Source organism: Miscanthus floridulus, chromosome 9 (assembly GCF_019320115.1).
Source record: "Miscanthus floridulus cultivar M001 chromosome 9, ASM1932011v1, whole genome shotgun sequence".
In the NCBI taxonomy this organism is placed as follows: Eukaryota; Viridiplantae; Streptophyta; class Magnoliopsida; order Poales; family Poaceae; genus Miscanthus; species Miscanthus floridulus.
The window spans coordinates 12,529,149-12,548,174 of NC_089588.1; the positions used below are offsets into that span (position 1 = coordinate 12,529,149).

Genomic DNA, 19,026 nt, shown 5'->3' on the forward strand with positions numbered 1-19,026 from the left:
TATGTTAGCCCCTTTTTTATTTTTCTGAGAGCAAGGCAAGGCAGAATGATGTGATCTGCTGGGCGCAGCGGCCATGGAAGTAGTTTGGTTCAGCGGTCTGTGCTGTCCTGGCCAGTGTGGCCACTGCCCACTATAGCTGGCCATTCGGGCCGCCCGGCCTGGCCCGGCCCGGTAGGGCACGGCACGGCAGAGCACGATGGGCCACTGGGCCGTGTCGTATCAGTCCACCGTGCCTTGTCGATGGTCCAGACATGGCTCGTCGGGCCACTTTCCGTGCTAGGCCGGCTCGGAAAAGCACGGCCTTTTTAACAACTGACTTAACGTGCGTTGCTTTTGAGGAAAAAAATCGTTGTGCGTTGCTTTTGACTTTTTGGCCCCGTTCGCTTGTCTTAAAAATGGCTTGTTCGGCTTCTTTTTTCAGCCGGAACAGTATTTTTCTCTCACAACAATTCAGCAGAAACAGTGTTTTTCAGCCAGTTTCAGCTAAGTTTCAGACCAGCGATGCTGACTGTGGGAAGTGGGAACCCAAGGCAAACCCGATCTCCGTCCGTCCGTCCGTTTGCTGTTGCGTCGGTGTCGTGCTTGCACCGCTGCGCTGCACGCAGGGATGAAAACGGTATGGATGTTTTCCAACCGTATTCGAAACCAAATCTGTTTAGAGGGGTTGAGATCTGTCCGTATCCGAATCCGGATATCCAACATCCGATGCCATATTCGTATCCGAATACTCAAATCGCTAAGGATGGCAACGGATCGGGTTTGGGGCGGATATCCGCGGGTTTCGGGTTCTGTGGGTTCGGGTTTGGGGATGGTTTTTCACCCACGGTTTTCGGGTTCGGGGCCCGAAACCAATCGGGTTCGGTTTCGGGTTCGGTTTTCCACATGTGGATATTCAATGGATATCCGAAATAAATCATTTGGAATTAAAACTCATGTTTTATAATATACTAATAATAATTTGTTTACTTAGATTATTAAATTTATTTAAAGTTGACTCATGAAAATATTTATTATTTGTTGCCTCTTGTTTATACATGTGAATATGTGTATATATATCCGCGGGTTTCGGGTATCCATTCGGGTTTCGGGTATCCGTTCGGGTTTCGGGTATCCGCGGGTTTGGTTTTGGTAATGGATTTCCACCCGAATCGGTTTTCGGGGCGGATTCGGGTTTCGATTTCGGGTTTCGGTTTTGGGTGCACGGAGACTCCACCCGATCCGAACCCGACCCGTTGCCATCCTTACAAATCGCATATTTATGATGTCGATATCCAATCGTATTCTATCCGACATAGTTGACACTTTCCGTATTCGAATCCGAATCCAGACAGAAATATAAAAACAAATATAATATTCATCCCTAGCTGCACGCCTTGAGAAGCCTCCATCCGCCGGCAGGTGGGCCCGCAGAGACGGCGTCAACCACCGCATCTCGACGCGCCTTAATCACTGGCAAGTGTGCCCCGCCAGCCTCGCGCAAGACTCTGACTCGTTCGTCTTCCTCTCACCTTCTTCCTCTCCGCCTCTCCCTCGCCGCAAGGAGCAGATCAGCAGTCAGCACAAACGAATCCGTCCCCGCTCCTCCGGCTGCTTCCTCCCGCCCGCTCCTGTCTCTGCCGGGATCCCATTGCAGCCTCACCCGCTTCCCTTTCTCTCTTTCTTTCAACCCACCTACCCCGCGTGCCACAATTTCTTCCGCTTCCGGTCCGGATCATTTTAGTTTAGGGAAGAAAGGGGAGGGAGGGAGGGAGGGAGGGACAGACGGACAGGTCAAAAGAAATTCCCCCCTTCTTTGGTTCCCCGGAGAAGAGAGAGATGTGCCCGCTGCGGGTCATCCTCATCTTCCTCTCCGCCACCGTCGCTGGCTTCTTCCTCGTCCGGGGGCGCAACGCCGACCCCGCCGACCAGTTCGACGCCGACGCCGACGGCAAGGCCTCCCCCAGGGCACCCGTGCCCCTCCATTCCAAGGTAACGCGTGTCACCCGCCTGCTTGTCTGCCTGTCTCCTCCACCCCCGCTATTCTTAGCTTTTCTTCTTCCCTGCTGCGCCACCACTCACAAATTCCTGCTTGGGCCATAATCTAGATGAATTTCAGGCTTATTTCAACCACTCCTCTAGATGAATTTCAGGGTTATTTGAACCACTCAGTTAGCACTGATATGCTAATGATATACAATATACGAGTCCGGCAATTTCTTTTTCTTGCATAAAAGTTCGTACCTTGTTAGCAGTTAGCACGGTTGCATTTGCCCACCTTTAAAAAAATAACACAATCCTACTATACTACGGGACATGTATAATAGCTTACACTGATAAGAGAAATTGCAAACTGGGGGGAGGAGGGGAGGGGGGTGTACCACTTGATTGAGCAGGGCTTGGTTGCCTTGAAACTCACTAGAGCTCCAAAACATCTGCCATCTTGTTACCGTTCATAAAGTACCTTATTAGCACAGATACATTTGGTCAACTTTTTTGTTCAAAAGAAGTAAAGATGACAGTTTCTCAACTTAAAACAAGCAAGCAAACAAACAAACAAATAATGGTACTATGGGTCATCTGGAATGGCTTACACTTATTTAGCACGCTTGATTTAGCACGCTTGGTAGCCTTGAAACCGACTAGAGCTTCAAACATTTGGCATCTTGCCCAACGCTCCGATTGTTCTTTCGAACTCATACGATCTTCAAACATTTGGCATCCGGTCCTCTGCTCCGTCAAAAATATCATGCTATAAACTTTCTGGATCTTGCATTTCATTTTGTTTACAAAATTAACTGCATAGTGTCGGTGTTTTGGAACCGGGGGTCCCTCAACCAACGAGTGAATTTGTACTGCGTGTCCCTAATCCCGGATGGTGATGCAAAGAGACACAAGGTTTATACTGGTTCGGGCAGTCGAGGCCCTACGTCCAGTCTGAGAGATTGATCTTGTATTCCTTGCACCGGAGTGCTCGTGGTAGGGGGTTACAAGCTGAGTGAGAGAGGGAGCTAGCCCCAGGTCTCGGCGAGGGTGGTGCGAACTGCTTGGGACGTTGCTCCCAAGCAGCGTGGAAGTGCGTGATTCTATCGGTGTGTTTTTCCTCCTGCTCCCCCTAGAAATGGCCCTGGCTACCTCCTTTTATAGTTACAAGGAGGAAGCGAGAGGTACATGAGAAGGCTACTGTTTGCTGACGTATTCCGCTCCCTGAAGCAGTATGGCGTCGTGGGAGTTCCAGTCGATGTCTAGTCGGTATGGTCTTCAAGGCTGACGACATGCTGCGCTCTTGTACTTTTGTTGACTTGGTGAAATGCCGAGGCCTGGTGGCTGCTGTAGTAGGCTGTGTCGAGACCTATCGCGCTGAGGCCGAGACCCACTGTGCTGAGGCCTGCTGTGCCGAGGCCTTTAGCGGGTGGCAATGTGAGGTCTGGGCGGCCATCGCCGATAGTTGATTTGGGCGGAACAGTGCCGAACATGCGTCTACAGGATACGGTGCCCTGTATCGTCAGTAAGGGATGGTAAAAAGGCGATTTGACCGTTGTCCTGTCGTGGCATACTGCCGATCGTGGCTTTCGTAGTGAGGGCAGCTGGGTGCATTAATTGGATGCGATAGCCTGCCAGAGTGACTTTTGAGGTGGAGGTGACGAGATTGCGGGACGAGCCCAGCCTCGGGCGAGGCGGAGCATGGCCAGTTCGCCCGAGGCCCTACCGGGAGTCTCGGGCGAGGCGGAATCCGAGGCTCATCGGGGGTCTCGAGCGGGGCGGAGCGGTCGGTTCGCTGGCCCCGAGGTCACAGGAACCCGGTTCTGACTCCCCACGTCGTGTCCGTCCTTGGTGCAGGAGTTTAGGCAGCACAGTAGCCGGTAACCCTTGCACAGTCCCGTCGTGGATGGCAGGGTGCTGACGTGACGGACGTCTGGTCTGCCACGTCGCTGCACTGCGCCGTCGTGTGATTTGTCGGAGTGGTTGAGCGCCTCGATGGGACGTGCGGGAGTGACATGCTGGTCGTACTCGGTCTTGTGCGTCGTGGGGCTCCAGTACGGCTTGATGCAGGACATGGCGGGCGACGTGCGGGTTGCCGTGTAATGACGTCGTAGGGGGCAGCGGCTATGCCGAGGCCGAGCCATCGCGGGGGGCTCGGTGGTCATGGACCCTCAGGCTGCCGAGCCCGTGAAGCAAACTGTCGAGGTCCTTGGGGGGAGTTATTGGCCTTGGGTACTGACTCCGAGGCTACAGTAGCCCAGATGTGGCTCCCCACGCTGCATTGTCCTCGGTGCAGGAGTTGGCAGCATAGTGAGGCATGGGCGTCACGGTGGTTAGTACAGTGGCGGGTAACCCCTGCCCAGTCCTGCCTCCTGTCCCATCGGCCATTCTGCTGTACTGTGCCGGGCGTGCGGCTGTTGTCAGGGGCAGCAGTTGGCTGAGTCGTCGTGACACGACGTTTTGCCAAAGGGACGGGAGAAGGAAGAGGTGGCGGAGTGCTGCCGAGTCCGCCTTGCGCGAGACAGAGGGTCGGTGGCCCGGCCGAGGCCTTTGACGGGGAATCGGCCGAGGCCCGTAGCGAGGGGGCCTCGGGCGAATCGGAGAATCGGCCGAGGCCTGCGGCGATGGGCCTCGGGCGAGTCGGAGAATCGGCCGAGGCCCTTGGAGCCTCGGGCGAGTCGGAGAATCGGCCGAGGCCAGCAGCGTTTAGCTGGTTTCGATCTTTACGAAGTGTAAGCAGTTGCTTTTTTGGGTCTTGCTTGGGGTACCCCTTCTCGCGGTACCCGACAGTAGCCCCCGAGCCTTGGGGGGAGTGGAGGCACTCCCCCTGAGGTTCTTGACGAGAATTGGCTCTTGATAGTTCCTGTCGGGATGGTGTTTTGTCTTCGAGGTTTCGGTGGGTGCGCGCGAGCGCACCCGCCGGGTGTAGCCCCCGAGGCCCTGGAGGAGTGATTTCACTTCTCCAGGGGCTTTTTTCTCTTTCGAGTGGGGAGTTACATTGTGTTTGCCGGGCCCGTGGGTGCGAGTTCGGATCGCAGGGCCTCGACGATGCTGCGGGAAGAGCCCCTTAGCCTCCGCCTGGAGCGAGAGGGCCGTCAGGGGTTCACCCGGCTTTTTGTACGACCCTCGCGCTTCCTTTTCGCTCGGAAGGAGGGTTTGTATTGCCGAGCCCCCTCGTGTGTGAGCCCAAGTCGCTGGGTCTCGGCAAAGTGTCGCAGGAAGAGTCCCTTAGCCTCTGTGCGGAGCAAGAGGGCCGTCAGGGATTCTCCTGACTTTTTGTTCGACCCTCGCGCTTCCTTTTCGCTTGGAAGGAGGGTTTGTTTTGCCGAGACCCCTCGTGTGCGAGTCTGAGCCGCTGGGTCTCGGCAAAGTGTTGCAGGAAGAGTCCCTTAGCCTCTGCGCGGAGCGAGAGGGCCGTCAGGGATTCTCCTGACTTTTTGTTCGACCCTCGCGCTTCCTTTTCGCTCGGAAGGAGGGGTGGAAGATGCCACGCTACCCTCGGTGGGCGCGAGCGACGGCATTTCCGGTGAGCTGTTATCGGGTAAGTCCGAGTGGAGGCCCGTACCCCGTTCGCTGGGGGTCGGCTTGCGGTCCGGAGACGCGCTCCAAGAGTACCGGAGGGTTTCTCTAGTGGGTGCCGAGGCCGTTCGCTGGGCCTCGGTGGCTCGGTGCCTCCCTACGGTGGGATCCCATTCGGAGACTTCCCTGCCGGTCTCGGACACGACACAGGGCATGCTCATACAGGCTTGCCCGTAGTCGTCCCTGACTCTTTTGCCCTGGGGCGGCTGTCGAAACCCCTGGGGGCCCAGCCTTCGAACCCCTGGACCGTAACGGGCTTGGGTCGCTTGTCTTTATCTCGGGTGCAGGAAGAGCCCCCGAGCCTCCGCACGGAGCGAGAGGGCGGTCAGGGGTCCTCCCGTCTTTTTGGCCCGTCCCCCGCCCGTCCTTTTCGCTCGGACGGGGGGGGGGGCTGTTTGCCGAGCCCACTTGTGTGCGAGCCTGAGCTGCTGGGTCTCGGCAAAGTTGCAGGAGGGCCCCCGAGTCTCTCGCGCGGAGCGAGAGAGCGGTCAGAGGTCCCCTGGCTTTTGGTTCGCCCCTCGCGTGTGAGGGTCTGACTGCCGAGCCCCCCTCGGGTGCGAGCCTAGGTCGCGGGGTCTCGGCGTCTTTTTGCAGAAGGAGCTCCCTAGCCTCTGCACGGAGCAAGAGGGCCGTCAGGAGTTCTTCCGGCTTTTTGAACGACCCTCGCGCTTCCTTTTCGCTTGGAAGGAGGGTTTGTATTGCCGAGCCCCCTCGTGTGCGAGCCCAAGTCGCTGGGATTCGGCAATGTGTCGCAGGAAGAGTCCCTTAGCCTCCGCACGGAGCAAGAGGGCCGTCAGGGATTCTCCTGACTTTTTGTTCGACCCTCGCGCTTCCTTTTCGCTCGGAAGGAGGGTTTGTATTGCTGAGTCCCCTCGTGTGCGAGCCCAGGTCGCTGGGACTCGGCAACGTTTTGCAGGAAGAGTCCCTTAGCCTCTGCGCGGAGCGAGAGGGCCGTCAGGGATTCTCCTGACTTTTTGTTCGACCCTCGCGCTTCCTTTTCGCTCGGAAGGAGGGGTGGAAGATGCCACGCTACCCTCGGTGGGCGCGAGCGACGGCATTTCCGGTGAGCTGTTATCGGGTAAGTCCGAGTGGAGGCCCGTACCCCGTTCGCTGGGGGTCGGCTAGCGGTCCGGAGACGCGCTCCAAGAGTACCGGAGGGTTTCTCTAGTGGGTGCCGAGGCCGTTCGCTGGGCCTCGGTGGCTCGGTGCCTCCCTACGGTGGGATCCCATTCGGAGACCTCCCTGCCGGTCTCGGACACGACACAGGGCATCCCAAGCGTCTCGCTTGCTTGGGCCTCGGCCTCGCATAGGCTCGCCCGTAGTCGCCCCTGACTCTGTTGTCCTGGGGCGGCTGTCGAAACCCCTGAGGGCCCAGCCTTCGAACCCCTGGACCGTAACGGGCTCGGTGCCTGGTTCCTTTGCCTGAAAGGAATCGGGTGGGGGTTACCTCTCTCCCTGCGGTTAGCAACGGCAGGCGCGCCTTTTGAGGCAGCTTTTTCGGGGGGGTGGAACGGCGCCTGCTGCTGCTGCGGTTGGGCGTGACGTGGCGTCAGTCGACGGGACGTAACTGCACGCGCAATTAATGAGGAGGGAGTGGGCGGTAAGACCGGATCTGGATAACCGCGCCGGATTTCCTGGGGGAAACTTCCCCGATTTCGTCGCCCGGTGGTTTCGATTCGTCCCTGCATAAATACGCAAACAGCCTCGCCCTCTCCCTCCTTACCTTTTCCGCGTTCGCTTTTGCTGCCTCCGTGCCGTCGCTGAGAGCATAGAGCGCCGGGGAAGAGAAGTGCGAGGGCGAGAGATCGAAAGAGAGAGGGAGAGAGATTACCGCCGTAGCAGCGTCCTCCGCCGCGCAATGGCTGGTGGTCCCGTCATCCTCCCGGCGGATCCCTGGGAGCGGTCCGACGTCACCGAGGAGAAGCTGCAGTCGCTCGTGGAGGCCGGTCTTCTTCGCCCGATCACCGACCCCGACGAGCCGGAGTGGATTGCTCCGGGGGACGAGTCGGAGCCGAGGCCGCGCGACGGTTACGTGGTGAGCTTCGTCGTCTTCCACGAGCGAGGCTTCGGGTCGCCGGCGGATAGCTTCATGCGGGCACTCCCGCACTACTATGGCGTGGAGCTGCACAATTTCAGCCCCAATTCCATCGCGCAGGCGGCCATCTTCGTCGCCGTCTGCGAGGGGTATCTGGGGATCGCTCCCCACTGGGAGTTGTGGCTCCATTTGTTCCGAGCGACGTTCACCTCCAAGCCGGGGGGAACGAGGGGGGCTCGGAAGGCGCAGAGGGCCGGCGGCTGCACCCTCCACGTGCGCCAAGACCGGCAGTCCCTCTACATCCCGGCCCAGCTGTCAACATCCAACCGTCGTTGGTATGACGGCTGGTTCTACCTCCGCAACGACGGCGGAGGACTTCCCCCTTATACCGGGCGGGTTGTAGAGAGTCAACCGGAGAAATGGGGGTACGGCGTCATCAAGGTCGACCAGCCTAGGCTGGAACCGCTCTTGAGGGCCTTGGGGAAGCTGCGTGACTGCGGCCTTTCGGCGGCCGTGGTCGTGGCGGCCTTTCACCGCCGGAGGGTGTTGCCGCTAATGGCCCGGCGGCGGCGGCTGTTCGAGATGACGCCGAGCGACCCGGTCGCTGGTACCAAGATGTCCGCCTTCGCCCTTACCGATGACGAGACCCTGCGTCGGGTGAGGGAGGCGGTAGACGGGAAGCCGAGGCTCGATGACTTGATGCCGTTCCCGATGCGCCCGTCGCGGGGGTATGTCTCGCTGGTAAGTTGGATGTTGTCGAGGCTTTCGCGTCCTTCTTGTTTTTCGCCTTTTTGGTCTGTTGTCTTACTTCGTCGTTCTCACAGGGGATAAGAGACGTGCGAGGCTCCCCGCCGCCCGTTCCTGAGGACGCCCGGCGGCGATCCGTGAACAGGGCGCGTGCCGAGGAGGAGAAGAAGAAGAAAGATGCCCAGGAGGCGAAGCGCACGAAGAAGATCCTCGCGCGCGAAAAGCTGGACGCCCGTCGCCGGCGCCAGAGGCTCGATGGTCTCCCTTTGGAGCCGTCTCCCTCGTCGTCGGTGTCGGATTCTTCGAGCGACGGCGGTGGGCGCGAGGTGGGGACGGCCTGCCTGGAACACCTCCCCGACATCAGGGAGATGGTTCCCGGGGCGCCGGCAAGGAGCCTGACGCCCCTAGGAGGAGGAGGAGGTGTCCCGGGGCCAGTGGTGGCCCGTCCCGGCGCCGAGGCCGGCACACCCGAGGCGCGGGTGTCGGAGGAGCGTGCCGTCGGCCCGATGGGTTCGACGGTGGAGGTTGAGCGGGTGACGGTGGGGGCGACCCCATTATCTCCGCGAAGGGTCGAGGAGGTGCCGGGGTCCGACGGGGACCAGCTGGCGCCGGTGGACACCGAGGCCGTGCTGCTGCCACCACCGCCGCCGTTGCAGAGGAGGCGGACGGTGTCGAAGCGGTTGCATCCCCGTTCGCGGTAAGCGTCTTTCCTGGCGGAGTCCGCTTCTTGTTTGCCCCTTGGTTGCATGCTGACCTTGGGAGTGTCTTTTCTTGCAGCCAGACGCTTCTGGTGGGAGACCCTCCCTTGGCGCCCCGTAAGGCGCTCAAGGTGAACGTTAGCTCCTCCGTCCATCAGGCAGCGGAGGCGCAGGCTGACGCGCAGCGTGGCGCGGAGTCGGGCGAGGCCGTTTCGGAGGAGGTGGCCGCCCAGGAAAAGGGTGCCGAGGCGGCCGCGGGGCGAGTGGAGGAGGAGGAGCCCACGCCTCGCGATGTCGTGGGTCTTGGGGCGACGGAGGCTGGGGCGTCTAGCACTGCCGAGGCCATTGAGGGTGAGGCCGGGGCGCCCAAGACCTCCGAGGCCAGGGCGGTGGACTCCGGGGCCATCGAGGTAGAGATGGCGGAGGCCAGAGCCCCCGGGTCCGTCGAGACCGAGGCGATGGAGGTGGAGGCGGGGCAAACTTTGGCGCCGCCCCTGGTTCAGACAATCTCGTCTGATGATTCTTCCCGAGGGAAGGAGGCGGCGGACGCCGAGGCGGCCAGTACCGCGGAGCAACAAGTCCCAGATCCTGCCGAGGGGAGTTCGGCCCTTGTCCCGCTACGGCCCGAGCCCCCTGGGTGGAACTTCCCGCGTGTTTTCTGGCGGGACCAGGCTGATCCCGAGGGGGAGCCTGTGTTCGCCCTTGAGGACGTCGCCGAGGGGGGGCGTTGGGATACCCTCGAGGAGTATCGCCGATTGGCCGTGCGGTCGTTGCAGACAGCGATGACTGTCATGGAAAGGGACTTGCCTGGTGTCACTCGGGTGAGTACTTTCGTGTCTCGTGCCGAGTTGTTTTCTCTCCGAGCCCGCTCGCAGTGTTTTGACGTGTGTTTTTTGTTTTGCCTCCTTAGGAGCTCGAGACCCGATCCCTTGGGAAATCGGTGTTCCTGCGAAATGAGAGGGATATCTGGGACCAGCTCCGGCGCCAGAAGGGCTTGCTTGCCGATGCCCAGGGACTATTGTCGGCGCGGAGTGCGGAAGTGGAGGACCTCCGCCTTCGTTGTGCCGACATTCAGGCGGAGTTGGCCATGGCTAAGGAGCAGTCCGCCCCTCTGGTGGCCAAGATCAAGGAACTGGAGGAGGAGCGAGACTCCTTCAGGCTTCGGGCCCAAGAAGCGACGGCCTCTGCGAAGGCTACAGCCGGGCAGCTGGGTGCGGAGCAGAGCGAGCATCAGGCGACAAAAGTCGCCCTGGCAGAGGCTACCAAGGCGGCCGAGGCCTCTCGGGTCGAGGTCTCAGCCTGGAAGGGCAAGGCCGAGGGTAAGTTCCGCTGAACCATGTTCCTCGTTCCATTTGCTCTTTTTGTCCTGGTTCGCGCTTGACTCCTGACCCCTTGTTGCGACGTAGATCTGGAGAAAGAGGCCTCCCAGGCGGCTGAGGCCTCCGTCGCGGCGCAAGCAGCGCTGGATGTCGAGGTCCGGGAGCACGAGGCGCTGCGCAGCGCTGTCCGGTCTGCCTGCGAGGCTCTGGACGTCGAGGAGGTCCAATCAGCTAGCTCCCTTGGGAGCCGCCTCATCGCGTTGAGCGGCCACGTCCGCGAGAGACTCCGAGGGGCGTTGCACACGGGTGTCAAGCGCGCCCTGGCCGTCGTCTCCTCGCACTACGCCATCAACCTCGAGGCTGTCAGCGACGGCTACGTGTTGCCAGAAGATGACGAGGAGGCTGATGCAGAGGTCGTGAGGCTGTTGGAGGCGGCCGAGGCACCTGGCACCGCGTTGGCCAAGCTGTTCGAAGAAGAGGTGGTCCCTCCCGCGCCAGCCGCCGATCCTTGAGCTTTGACCTGGGCCAAAAGGGGCCATGTAACCGGATCGAGTTAGTTGTCGAATCGTGACGTTTTTTGTGGCCGTCGAGGCCCTTAAAGTATTTGCGTATGTGTGCTTCTTAACCGTTTTCCATTCTATTTCTAAGTTCGTGCCCTCTGTCTCGATCGCGAAGAAATCCCTCGGAACCTAAGCCGTCCTTCGGCGAAGGGCGGTGAGGGAGCTGCCGTAGCCCAGAGGCGTAGGCCGTTCTCACGACCCGGCCGGCCCTTTGGCCTCCAGACAGGCTTTTGGTCTTTGGGTTTCTTGCGAAGGTCCCGTCGGAGCGCGAGAGAGTTTGGCGTGGAAATTTTCGGAAAAACGGTTGAGAAATGGTGTCCGGGACTTAGGGGGGTTCCCCCTTTTTAGCCCCCGAGGGAGGCTCGACTTTGCAGAGGCAGAGCCGAGTCTCCCTTATTGCGTTATAGTGACGTCGAGCCCCTATCGATAGACAACCTCTCTGCAAAGAACTTCCTCGGAACCTAAGCTGTCCTTTGGGCGAAACGGTGGTGAGGGAGCTGCCGTAGCCCAGAGGCATAGGCCGTTCTCACGACTCGGCCGGCCTTTTCGCCCTTGAGACGATCTTTCGGTCCTTGGGTTCTATACAGCCGATTTGTCTATAAGGGGGTTCCTCGAAAGATTATAACAATTAAAGAACGCTTCTTTATTTATTTCGAGGAACAATGTAAACAACGTTTGGAAATTTAAGGGTAGAAACGACGTAGCTGTTCTATGTTCCAAGCGTTGGTGAAGATTTCGCCCTTCTCGTTGGCTAACTTGTAGGTCCCGGGCTTCAGCACTTGAGCGACGATATACGGCCCCTCCCAGGGTGGGGTCAGCTTGTGGCGGCCCTTGTTGCTCTGCCTCAGTCTCAGCACTAGGTCGCCCACCTTCAGGTCCCGGCTTTGGACGCGCCGGGCTTGGTAGCGTCGTAGGGCTTGCTGATACCTGGCTGAGTGTAGTAGCGCGACGTCGCGGGCTTCCTCCAGTTGGTCGAGGGCGTCTTCGCGGGCAGTGCGGTTGCTTTGCTCGTTGTACGCCTGTAGCCTCGGGGAGCCGTATTCTAAGTCAGTGGGGAGGATGGCCTCGGCTCCATAGACCAGGAAGAACGGTGTGAATCCCGTGGCTCGGCTCGGGGTATTTCTTAGGCTCCAGATGACTGACGGGAGTTCGGCAAGCCATTTCTTGCCAAATTTCTTCAACTGGTTGAATATTCTTGGCTTAAGGCCTTGTAGGATCATGCCGTTGGCACGCTCTACTTGGCCATTCGTCCTTGGGTGCCCTACGGCCGCCCAGGCCACCCGGATGTGGTGGTCGTCGCAAAACGTTAGGAACTTGCGCCCGGTGAATTGTGTCCCATTGTCAGTGATGATGGTGTTAGGAACCCCGAACCTGTGGATGATATCCGTAAAGAACAGCACCGCTTGCTCGGATTTGATCTGAGCGATCGGACGAGCCTCGATCCATTTAGAGAATTTGTCGATAGCTACCAGCAGATGGGTATAGCCCCCGGGTGCCTTCTGCAGAGGCCCAACCATGTCCAGTCCCCACACAGCGAATGGCCATGTGATGGGGATGGTTTGGAGGGCCTGGGCCGGGAGGTGCGTCTGTCGAGCATAGTACTGGCATCCCTCGCAGGTGCGTACTAGCTTTGTGGCGTCGGCCACCGCTGTTGGCCAATAGAAACCTTGGCGGAAGGCGTTACCTACGAGCGTCCGAGGCGCCGCGTGGTGCCCGCAGACTCCCGCATGTAAGTCCTGAAGTAAGGATTGGCCAGCCTCGGTGGTGATGCATCGTTGGAGAATACCAGATGGGCTGCGCCTATATAACTCGCCGTCGCAGAGGACGTAAGTCTTGGCGCGTCGCGCAAGCCGTCGGGCTTCGGTTCTGTCAGCAGGAAGCTCTCCTCGGACGAGGCGATCAAGGAGAGGGACTCGCCAGTCCGTTCCTTGGTCGGTCTTGGGAGGCTCTTCGTCAATCGCCATCGCCTCGGGCTCGGCTGGCGGGGTCTCGGCGGCAGAGGGGGCCTCGAGCCCTGCGGTGGGCTCGGCCGATGGGTCCTCTTCCGTCGCCGAGGCGTAGTCGACGGACGGCTTGTGGAGGTCTCTGGCGAAGACGTTCGGAGGGGCCGGGGTCCGTGCCGACGCCATCTTTGCCAGTTCGTCCGCGGCCTCGTTGAACTTTCGTGCAACGTGGTTGAGTTCGAGACTGTCGAACTTGTTCTCCAGACGACGTACCATCGCGCAGTACGCCTTCATTTTGGGGTCGTGGCAGCTTGAGCTTGAGGTAGGTGTAGTTGGGGATCGCCATGAACTTGGCGTAGCACGGGCGCCCCAAGATGGCGTGGTAAGCCCCCTTGAATTCAACTACCTCGAAGGTGAGGGCTTCCTTACGGTAGTTCGATGGGGTGCCAAAGCAGACGGGTAAGTCGATGCGTCCGAGGGGTCGTGTGCGCTTCCCTGGCACGACGCCGTGGAAGGGCGCGGAACCACCCCGAAGCCGTGATTGGTCGAGCTCCAGGAGCTCCAGAGTGTTGGCGTAGAGGATGTTGAGGCCGCTGCCTCCGTCCATGAGTACTTTGGTGAGCCGGGTGTTGCCGACGATCGGGTCGACGACCAGCGGGTACTGCCCGGGGTTTGGAACGTAATCAGGGTGGTCATCCCGGTCAAAGGTGATTGCTTCCCGAGACCAATCGAGGTACCGGGGGATGGCTACCCTGACCGAGAAGACCTCCCGGCGTTCCCTCTTTCGCTGGCGCGCCGTGAGGCATGCCGAGGGTCCGCCAAAGATCATGAAAGCGTTGCGTACCTCGGGAAACCCATCATCTTTATCACCGTCCCTTTCGCCGGCGCCCCTTTTCCTGGCCTCATCGTCGTCGGGGAGCCCGAGCCTGGCGTAGTAACGCCGGAGCATGGTGCATTCCTCGAGGGCATGCTTCACCGGGCCTTGATGGTAAGGACAGGGCTTCTTTAGCATGTCGTCAAATAGCCCGGGGCCGCGGGGGCCTCGGGGATTCCTGCGATCTGTTGTGGCGACGTGAACGGCCTCGAGGACCTCCTGCTTCCCCGGGCGGCCCTTCTTCTTTCTCTTGGGGACGCGGGTGGGCGAGGCCTCGGGGGCCTCGTCCTTCTGCTTCCCCTTGGCGTCGTTGTTGGGGAAGATGGCCCCCACCGCCTCTTCGCCCGAGGCGAAGTTGGTGGCGATGTCGAGGAGCGCGGCGGCGGAGCGCGGGACGTTGCGCCCTAACTCTCGGACCAAGTCCCGACAAGTGGTGCCGGAGAGGAAAGCCTGGACGATCTCCGAGTCACCGACGCTGGGTAGCTCGGTGCACTGTTTGGAGAAGCGCCGGATGAAGTCTCGGAGAGACTCGTCCGGCTTCTGGCGGCAGTTCTTGAGATCCCAGGAATTCCCAGGGCGTACGTAAGTGCCCTGGAAGTTCCCGACGAAGATCCTAACCAAGTCGCGCCAGTCGTGGATTTGCGAGGGGGGGAGATGCTCAAGCCAGGCTCGCGCTGAGTCCGTCAAGAGTAAAGGGAGATTGCGGATGATGAGCAGATCATCGTCCGCGCCACCCAGCTGACAAGCCAGGCGATAATCGGCTAGCCATAGCTCAGGGTTCGTCTCGCCGCTATACTTGGTGAGGTTGGCCGGCTGTCGGAACCGGGCGGGGAAAGGAGCAACGCGGATGGCCCTGCTGAAGACCCGAGGTCCTGGCGGCTCAGGGGAGGGGCTGCGGTCCTCACCACTGTCGTAGCGACCGCCTCGGTGCGGGTGGTAGCCTCGGGCGGCTCCGTCGTCGTGGCGCCGTCGCCTGCCAACTACCTCGTGGTCGCCTTGTACCTCGCGTTGGTGTCCAGGTCGGTCGCGCACCGAGGGGGCCCTGTTGACCGTCGGCGCGCGAGCGGGCTCGGGACGGATCGAGGCATCCTGGCCTTGGCGAGGTCGTGCCGTGGGTTGCTCCGAAGTGCCTCCGCGCCGGCGGGAGGCGGAACTTTCGGCCTGCTGCACTGCTGCGGTCTCGAGGAGGTCGCGGAGCTCTCCGCGGACCCGTCGCCCTTCAGTGGTGGAGGGCTCGGGCATCGCTCGGATCAGCATCGCAGCAGCTGCGACATTCTGGCTAGCGCGGTTAAAGATTGGGGGTGGCTCTCCGCCCTTGTTGTCGTTAATGCGGTGATGAACGTCGCGGGCCCGCCCTCGGGCTCCTCCGCCCTCACCGCGCCCTCGCTGCTCCTGCTCGAGAGTGTCCCGGAGCTGTTGCAGAAGGAGTCGGTCCTGTTCGACCTTGGCCTGAAGCTCGCGGAGCTGCTCCAGGTCTGGGCGACGATGCCCCCCGTGGACGAGATTCTCGTTCCGTGCTGCCGGGGCTACGAGACGCGGAGGCGTGGCACCACCCGTCCCCGCCCGGGGCGGTGAATGAGTGCCTGTCCCCGCTTCCTCTTCGCCCACCGTTGGCATCCCGAGCCCGACGTGGAAGCACTCACGGGATGGATCGTAAGTCCCTTCGTCGTCGGAGTCGGAATAGCCGAGGCAGTAGTCGCTTGCGGCCAAGAATTGGCGTAAAGCCCCAGGGTTGTGGAGTTCGGAGAAATCCACCCCGGGCCACGCCTCGTCCTCGTCCGAGGGGTCGGAGTGGGTGCTCAGGTCGAGAGCGAAGCGCTGGCGGCGTTCCGAGGGGTGCTCGTGAGCGGCAGCGTAAGCGTAGGCGTAGGAGGTGGCGGCATTTCTCAACCCAAAGGGGTATGGGAACGGGGCCGTCTCCAGATTCTGCCTCGCCGGGGTCGGTTCTTCAGGGAGTGGCGGAGCGGGGTTAGATGACTGGGCATCGTCGTAAGCCCCCGGCGATTTTCCTTTGTCCAGGCTCAGGTCAGACAGGTCCCCAGTCAGGGACCCCGTACCAACAGCTGGTCGCAGGATATCGGCGGGGAGTGTCGTGCTGCCCCGGGCTCGCGTAGCGTCGGGGTGGCCTTGCTCGCGCCGTGCCCGGCGAGCGTGGCGAGAGCGGCCGCCCGGACGCCGCCTACGCCTGGGCTGCCGGGGCGCGACTTCGTCGTCGGACGGTGGGGTTCGAGGAGCGAGGAGCACCATGTCGTACTCATGCCCTAGAGACATGAACTCTAGGCTCCCGAACCAAACTATGGTGCCGAGGCGCAATGGTCGTATGTGGTCTGCCATCCGGAACTTGCTAGGATGACGAAGCTGACACGCAGAGTCCCCTACCTGGCGCGCCAACTGTCGGTGTTTTGGAACCGGGGGTCCCTCAACCAACGAGTGAATTTGTACTGCGTGTCCCTAATCCCGGATGGTGATGCAAAGAGACACAAGGTTTATACTGGTTCGGGCAGTCGAGGCCCTACGTCCAGTCTGAGAGATTGATCTTGTATTCCTTGCACCGGAGTGCTCGTGGTAGGGGGTTACAAGCTGAGTGAGAGAGGGAGCTAGCCCCAGGTCTCGGCGAGGGTGGTGCGAACTGCTTGGGACGTTGCTCCCAAGCAGCGTGGAAGTGCGTGATTCTATCGGTGTGTTTTTCCTCCTGCTCCCCCTAGAAATGGCCCTGGCTACCTCCTTTTATAGTTACAAGGAGGAAGCGAGAGGTACATGAGAAGGCTACTGTTTGCTGACGTATTCCGCTCCCTGAAGCAGTATGGCGTCGTGGGAGTTCCAGTCGATGTCTAGTCGGTATGGTCTTCAAGGCTGACGACATGCTGCGCTCTTATACTTTTGTTGACTTGGTGAAATGCCGAGGCCTGGTGGCTGCTGTAGTAGGCTGTGTCGAGACCTATCGCGCTGAGGCCGAGACCCACTGTGCTGAGGCCTGCTGTGCCGAGGCCTTTAGCGGGTGGCAATGTGAGGTCTGGGCGGCCATCGCCGATAGTTGATTTGGGCGGAACAGTGCCGAACATGCGTCTACAGGATACGGTGCCCTGTATCGTCAGTAAGGGATGGTAAAAAGGCGATTTGACCGTTGTCCTGTCGTGGCATACTGCCGATCGTGGCTTTCGTAGTGAGGGCAGCTGGGTGCATTAATTGGATGCGATAGCCTGCCAGAGTGACTTTTGAGGTGGAGGTGACGAGATTGCGGGACGAGCCCAGCCTCGGGCGAGGCGGAGCATGGCCAGTTCGCCCGAGGCCCTACCGGGAGTCTCGGGCGAGGCGGAATCCGAGGCTCATCGGGGGTCTCGAGCGGGGCGGAGCGGTCGGTTCGCTGGCCCCGAGGTCACAGGAACCCGGTTCTGACTCCCCACGTCGTGTCCGTCCTTGGTGCAGGAGTTTAGGCAGCACAGTAGCCGGTAACCCTTGCACAGTCCCGTCGTGGATGGCAGGGTGCTGACGTGACGGACGTCTGGTCTGCCACGTCGCTGCACTGCGCCGTCGTGTGATTTGTCGGAGTGGTTGAGCGCCTCGATGGGACGTGCGGGAGTGACATGCTGGTCGTACTCGGTCTTGTGCGTCGTGGGGCTCCAGTACGGCTTGATGCAGGACATGGCGGGCGACGTGCGGGTTGCCGTGTAATGACGTCGTAGGGGGCAGCGGCTATGCCGAGGCCGAGCCATCGCGGGGGGCTCGGTGGTCATGGACCCTCAGGCTGCCGAGCCCGTGAAGCAAACTGTCGAGGTCCTTGGGGGGAGTTATTGGCCTTGGGTACTGACTCCGAGGCTACAGTAGCCCAGATGTGGCTCCCCACGCTGCATTGTCCTCGGTGCAGGAGTTGGCAGCATAGTGAGGCATGGGCGTCACGGTGGTTAGTACAGTGGCGGGTAACCCCTGCCCAGTCCTGCCTCCTGTCCCATCGGCCATTCTGCTGTACTGTGCCGGGCGTGCGGCTGTTGTCAGGGGCAGCAGTTGGCTGAGTCGTCGTGACACGACGTTTTGCCAAAGGGACGGGAGAAGGAAGAGGTGGCGGAGTACTGCCGAGTCCGCCTTGCGCGAGACAGAGGGTCGGTGGCCCGGCCGAGGCCTTTGACGGGGAATCGGCCGAGGCCCGTAGCGAGGGGGCCTCGGGCGAATCGGAGAATCGGCCGAGGCCTGCGGCGATGGGCCTCGGGCGAGTCGGAGAATCGGCCGAGGCCCTTGGAGCCTCGGGCGAGTCGGAGAATCGGCCGAGGCCAGCAGCGTTTAGCTGGTTTCGATCTTTTACGAAGTGTAAGCAGTTGCTTTTTTGGGTCTTGCTTGGGGTACCCCTTCTCGCGGTACCCGACACATAGAAACATGAGCTGACTGGACTTAAGTGCTTAAACAGCCGCATCGTGCACATGAAAAAGCATATGTAGTTAAGCAACATATAACAGTGAACCCCTGCACGATCGATGATCAAACTAATTCTTGGTTCAAATTTTAGACCATCAGCTCTTTGTTTCCCTTGTGTGCACATCTGAAAGATACAATATTGTGCCTTTAGTAACAATTGGTTCAGAATCTTAAAGACTGCTTTCTGCATGAATCTATAGGTTGGATCAGCAGTGAAAACCGGATCTTGGACTATGGTGGACATGGCAAGTGGGCAGTACCTCTGGCGCACCTTTGTTGCACAACCGGAAAATTCTGAATCTGATAAGGCCCGGTGATGAATGTTGATAATTTATTTTGTATTTTGCTGATTGAGTGCCAACAGAGGCTGCGAAGATTGGCACAATCCTGTTGTCCTTACATGTGGGTGCTAATGTATACTACGGTGGCAAATGTAACATAGATGGGGATTGATGATTATATATGCTAAAGTAACTGTGCAGAAGTGCTGGTGTTTCAGCTTTGTGTACTGTGGTAACTGTAAGTGGGTGTCAATGCTGGGAGTAGGGAATTTGGACATGACATTGTTGCTAAAGTTTGCACGATTTTAATTTTCATCTTAAGCCATTCCCATGCTTGTGCTTAAATGAGACCCTGAGCATGTAAATCTGGAAACTTCATCGGCTGTGTTTGCTTGTGCTGGCTGATATTGTTGGACTGCAAGTCTGCAACTTTCTTTTGTTCGAGTCATAATCTGTTGGCGGTTTCTTACTTTCAACAAGCGTTCAGCTTTCTTACCATTCTGGCGATCTTCCTGTTGGGCTTCTGGTATTTTTGATGCTGCTTGAAAAGGAGTAAGCAGGCTCGTCATGATGGCATGTTAACGGAGAGTTGCACCAATACATTGCTTTGGTACTCTGAGATGT

At 59.7% G+C, this 19,026-nt stretch overlaps 2 protein-coding genes across 2 annotated transcripts; both read left to right on the top strand.

Moving 5' to 3' along the window:
- Positions 1–1,470: 1,470 nt before the first annotated feature.
- On the top strand, positions 1,471–18,835 carry LOC136483435 (uncharacterized). The gene is made up of 2 exons (XM_066480515.1): positions 1,471–1,968; positions 18,322–18,835. The coding sequence occupies exons 1-2, from the start codon at positions 1,816–1,818 to the stop codon at positions 18,436–18,438; spliced, it is 270 nt and encodes an 89-aa protein (XP_066336612.1). The 5' UTR covers positions 1,471–1,815; the 3' UTR covers positions 18,439–18,835.
- Positions 8,129–10,881, top strand: LOC136483829 (basal body protein 10-like). The gene is made up of 4 exons (XM_066480990.1): positions 8,129–8,230; positions 8,889–9,839; positions 9,929–10,337; positions 10,425–10,881. The coding sequence occupies exons 1-4, from the start codon at positions 8,129–8,131 to the stop codon at positions 10,847–10,849; spliced, it is 1,887 nt and encodes a 628-aa protein (XP_066337087.1). The 3' UTR covers positions 10,850–10,881.
- Positions 18,836–19,026: the final 191 nt, after the last annotated feature.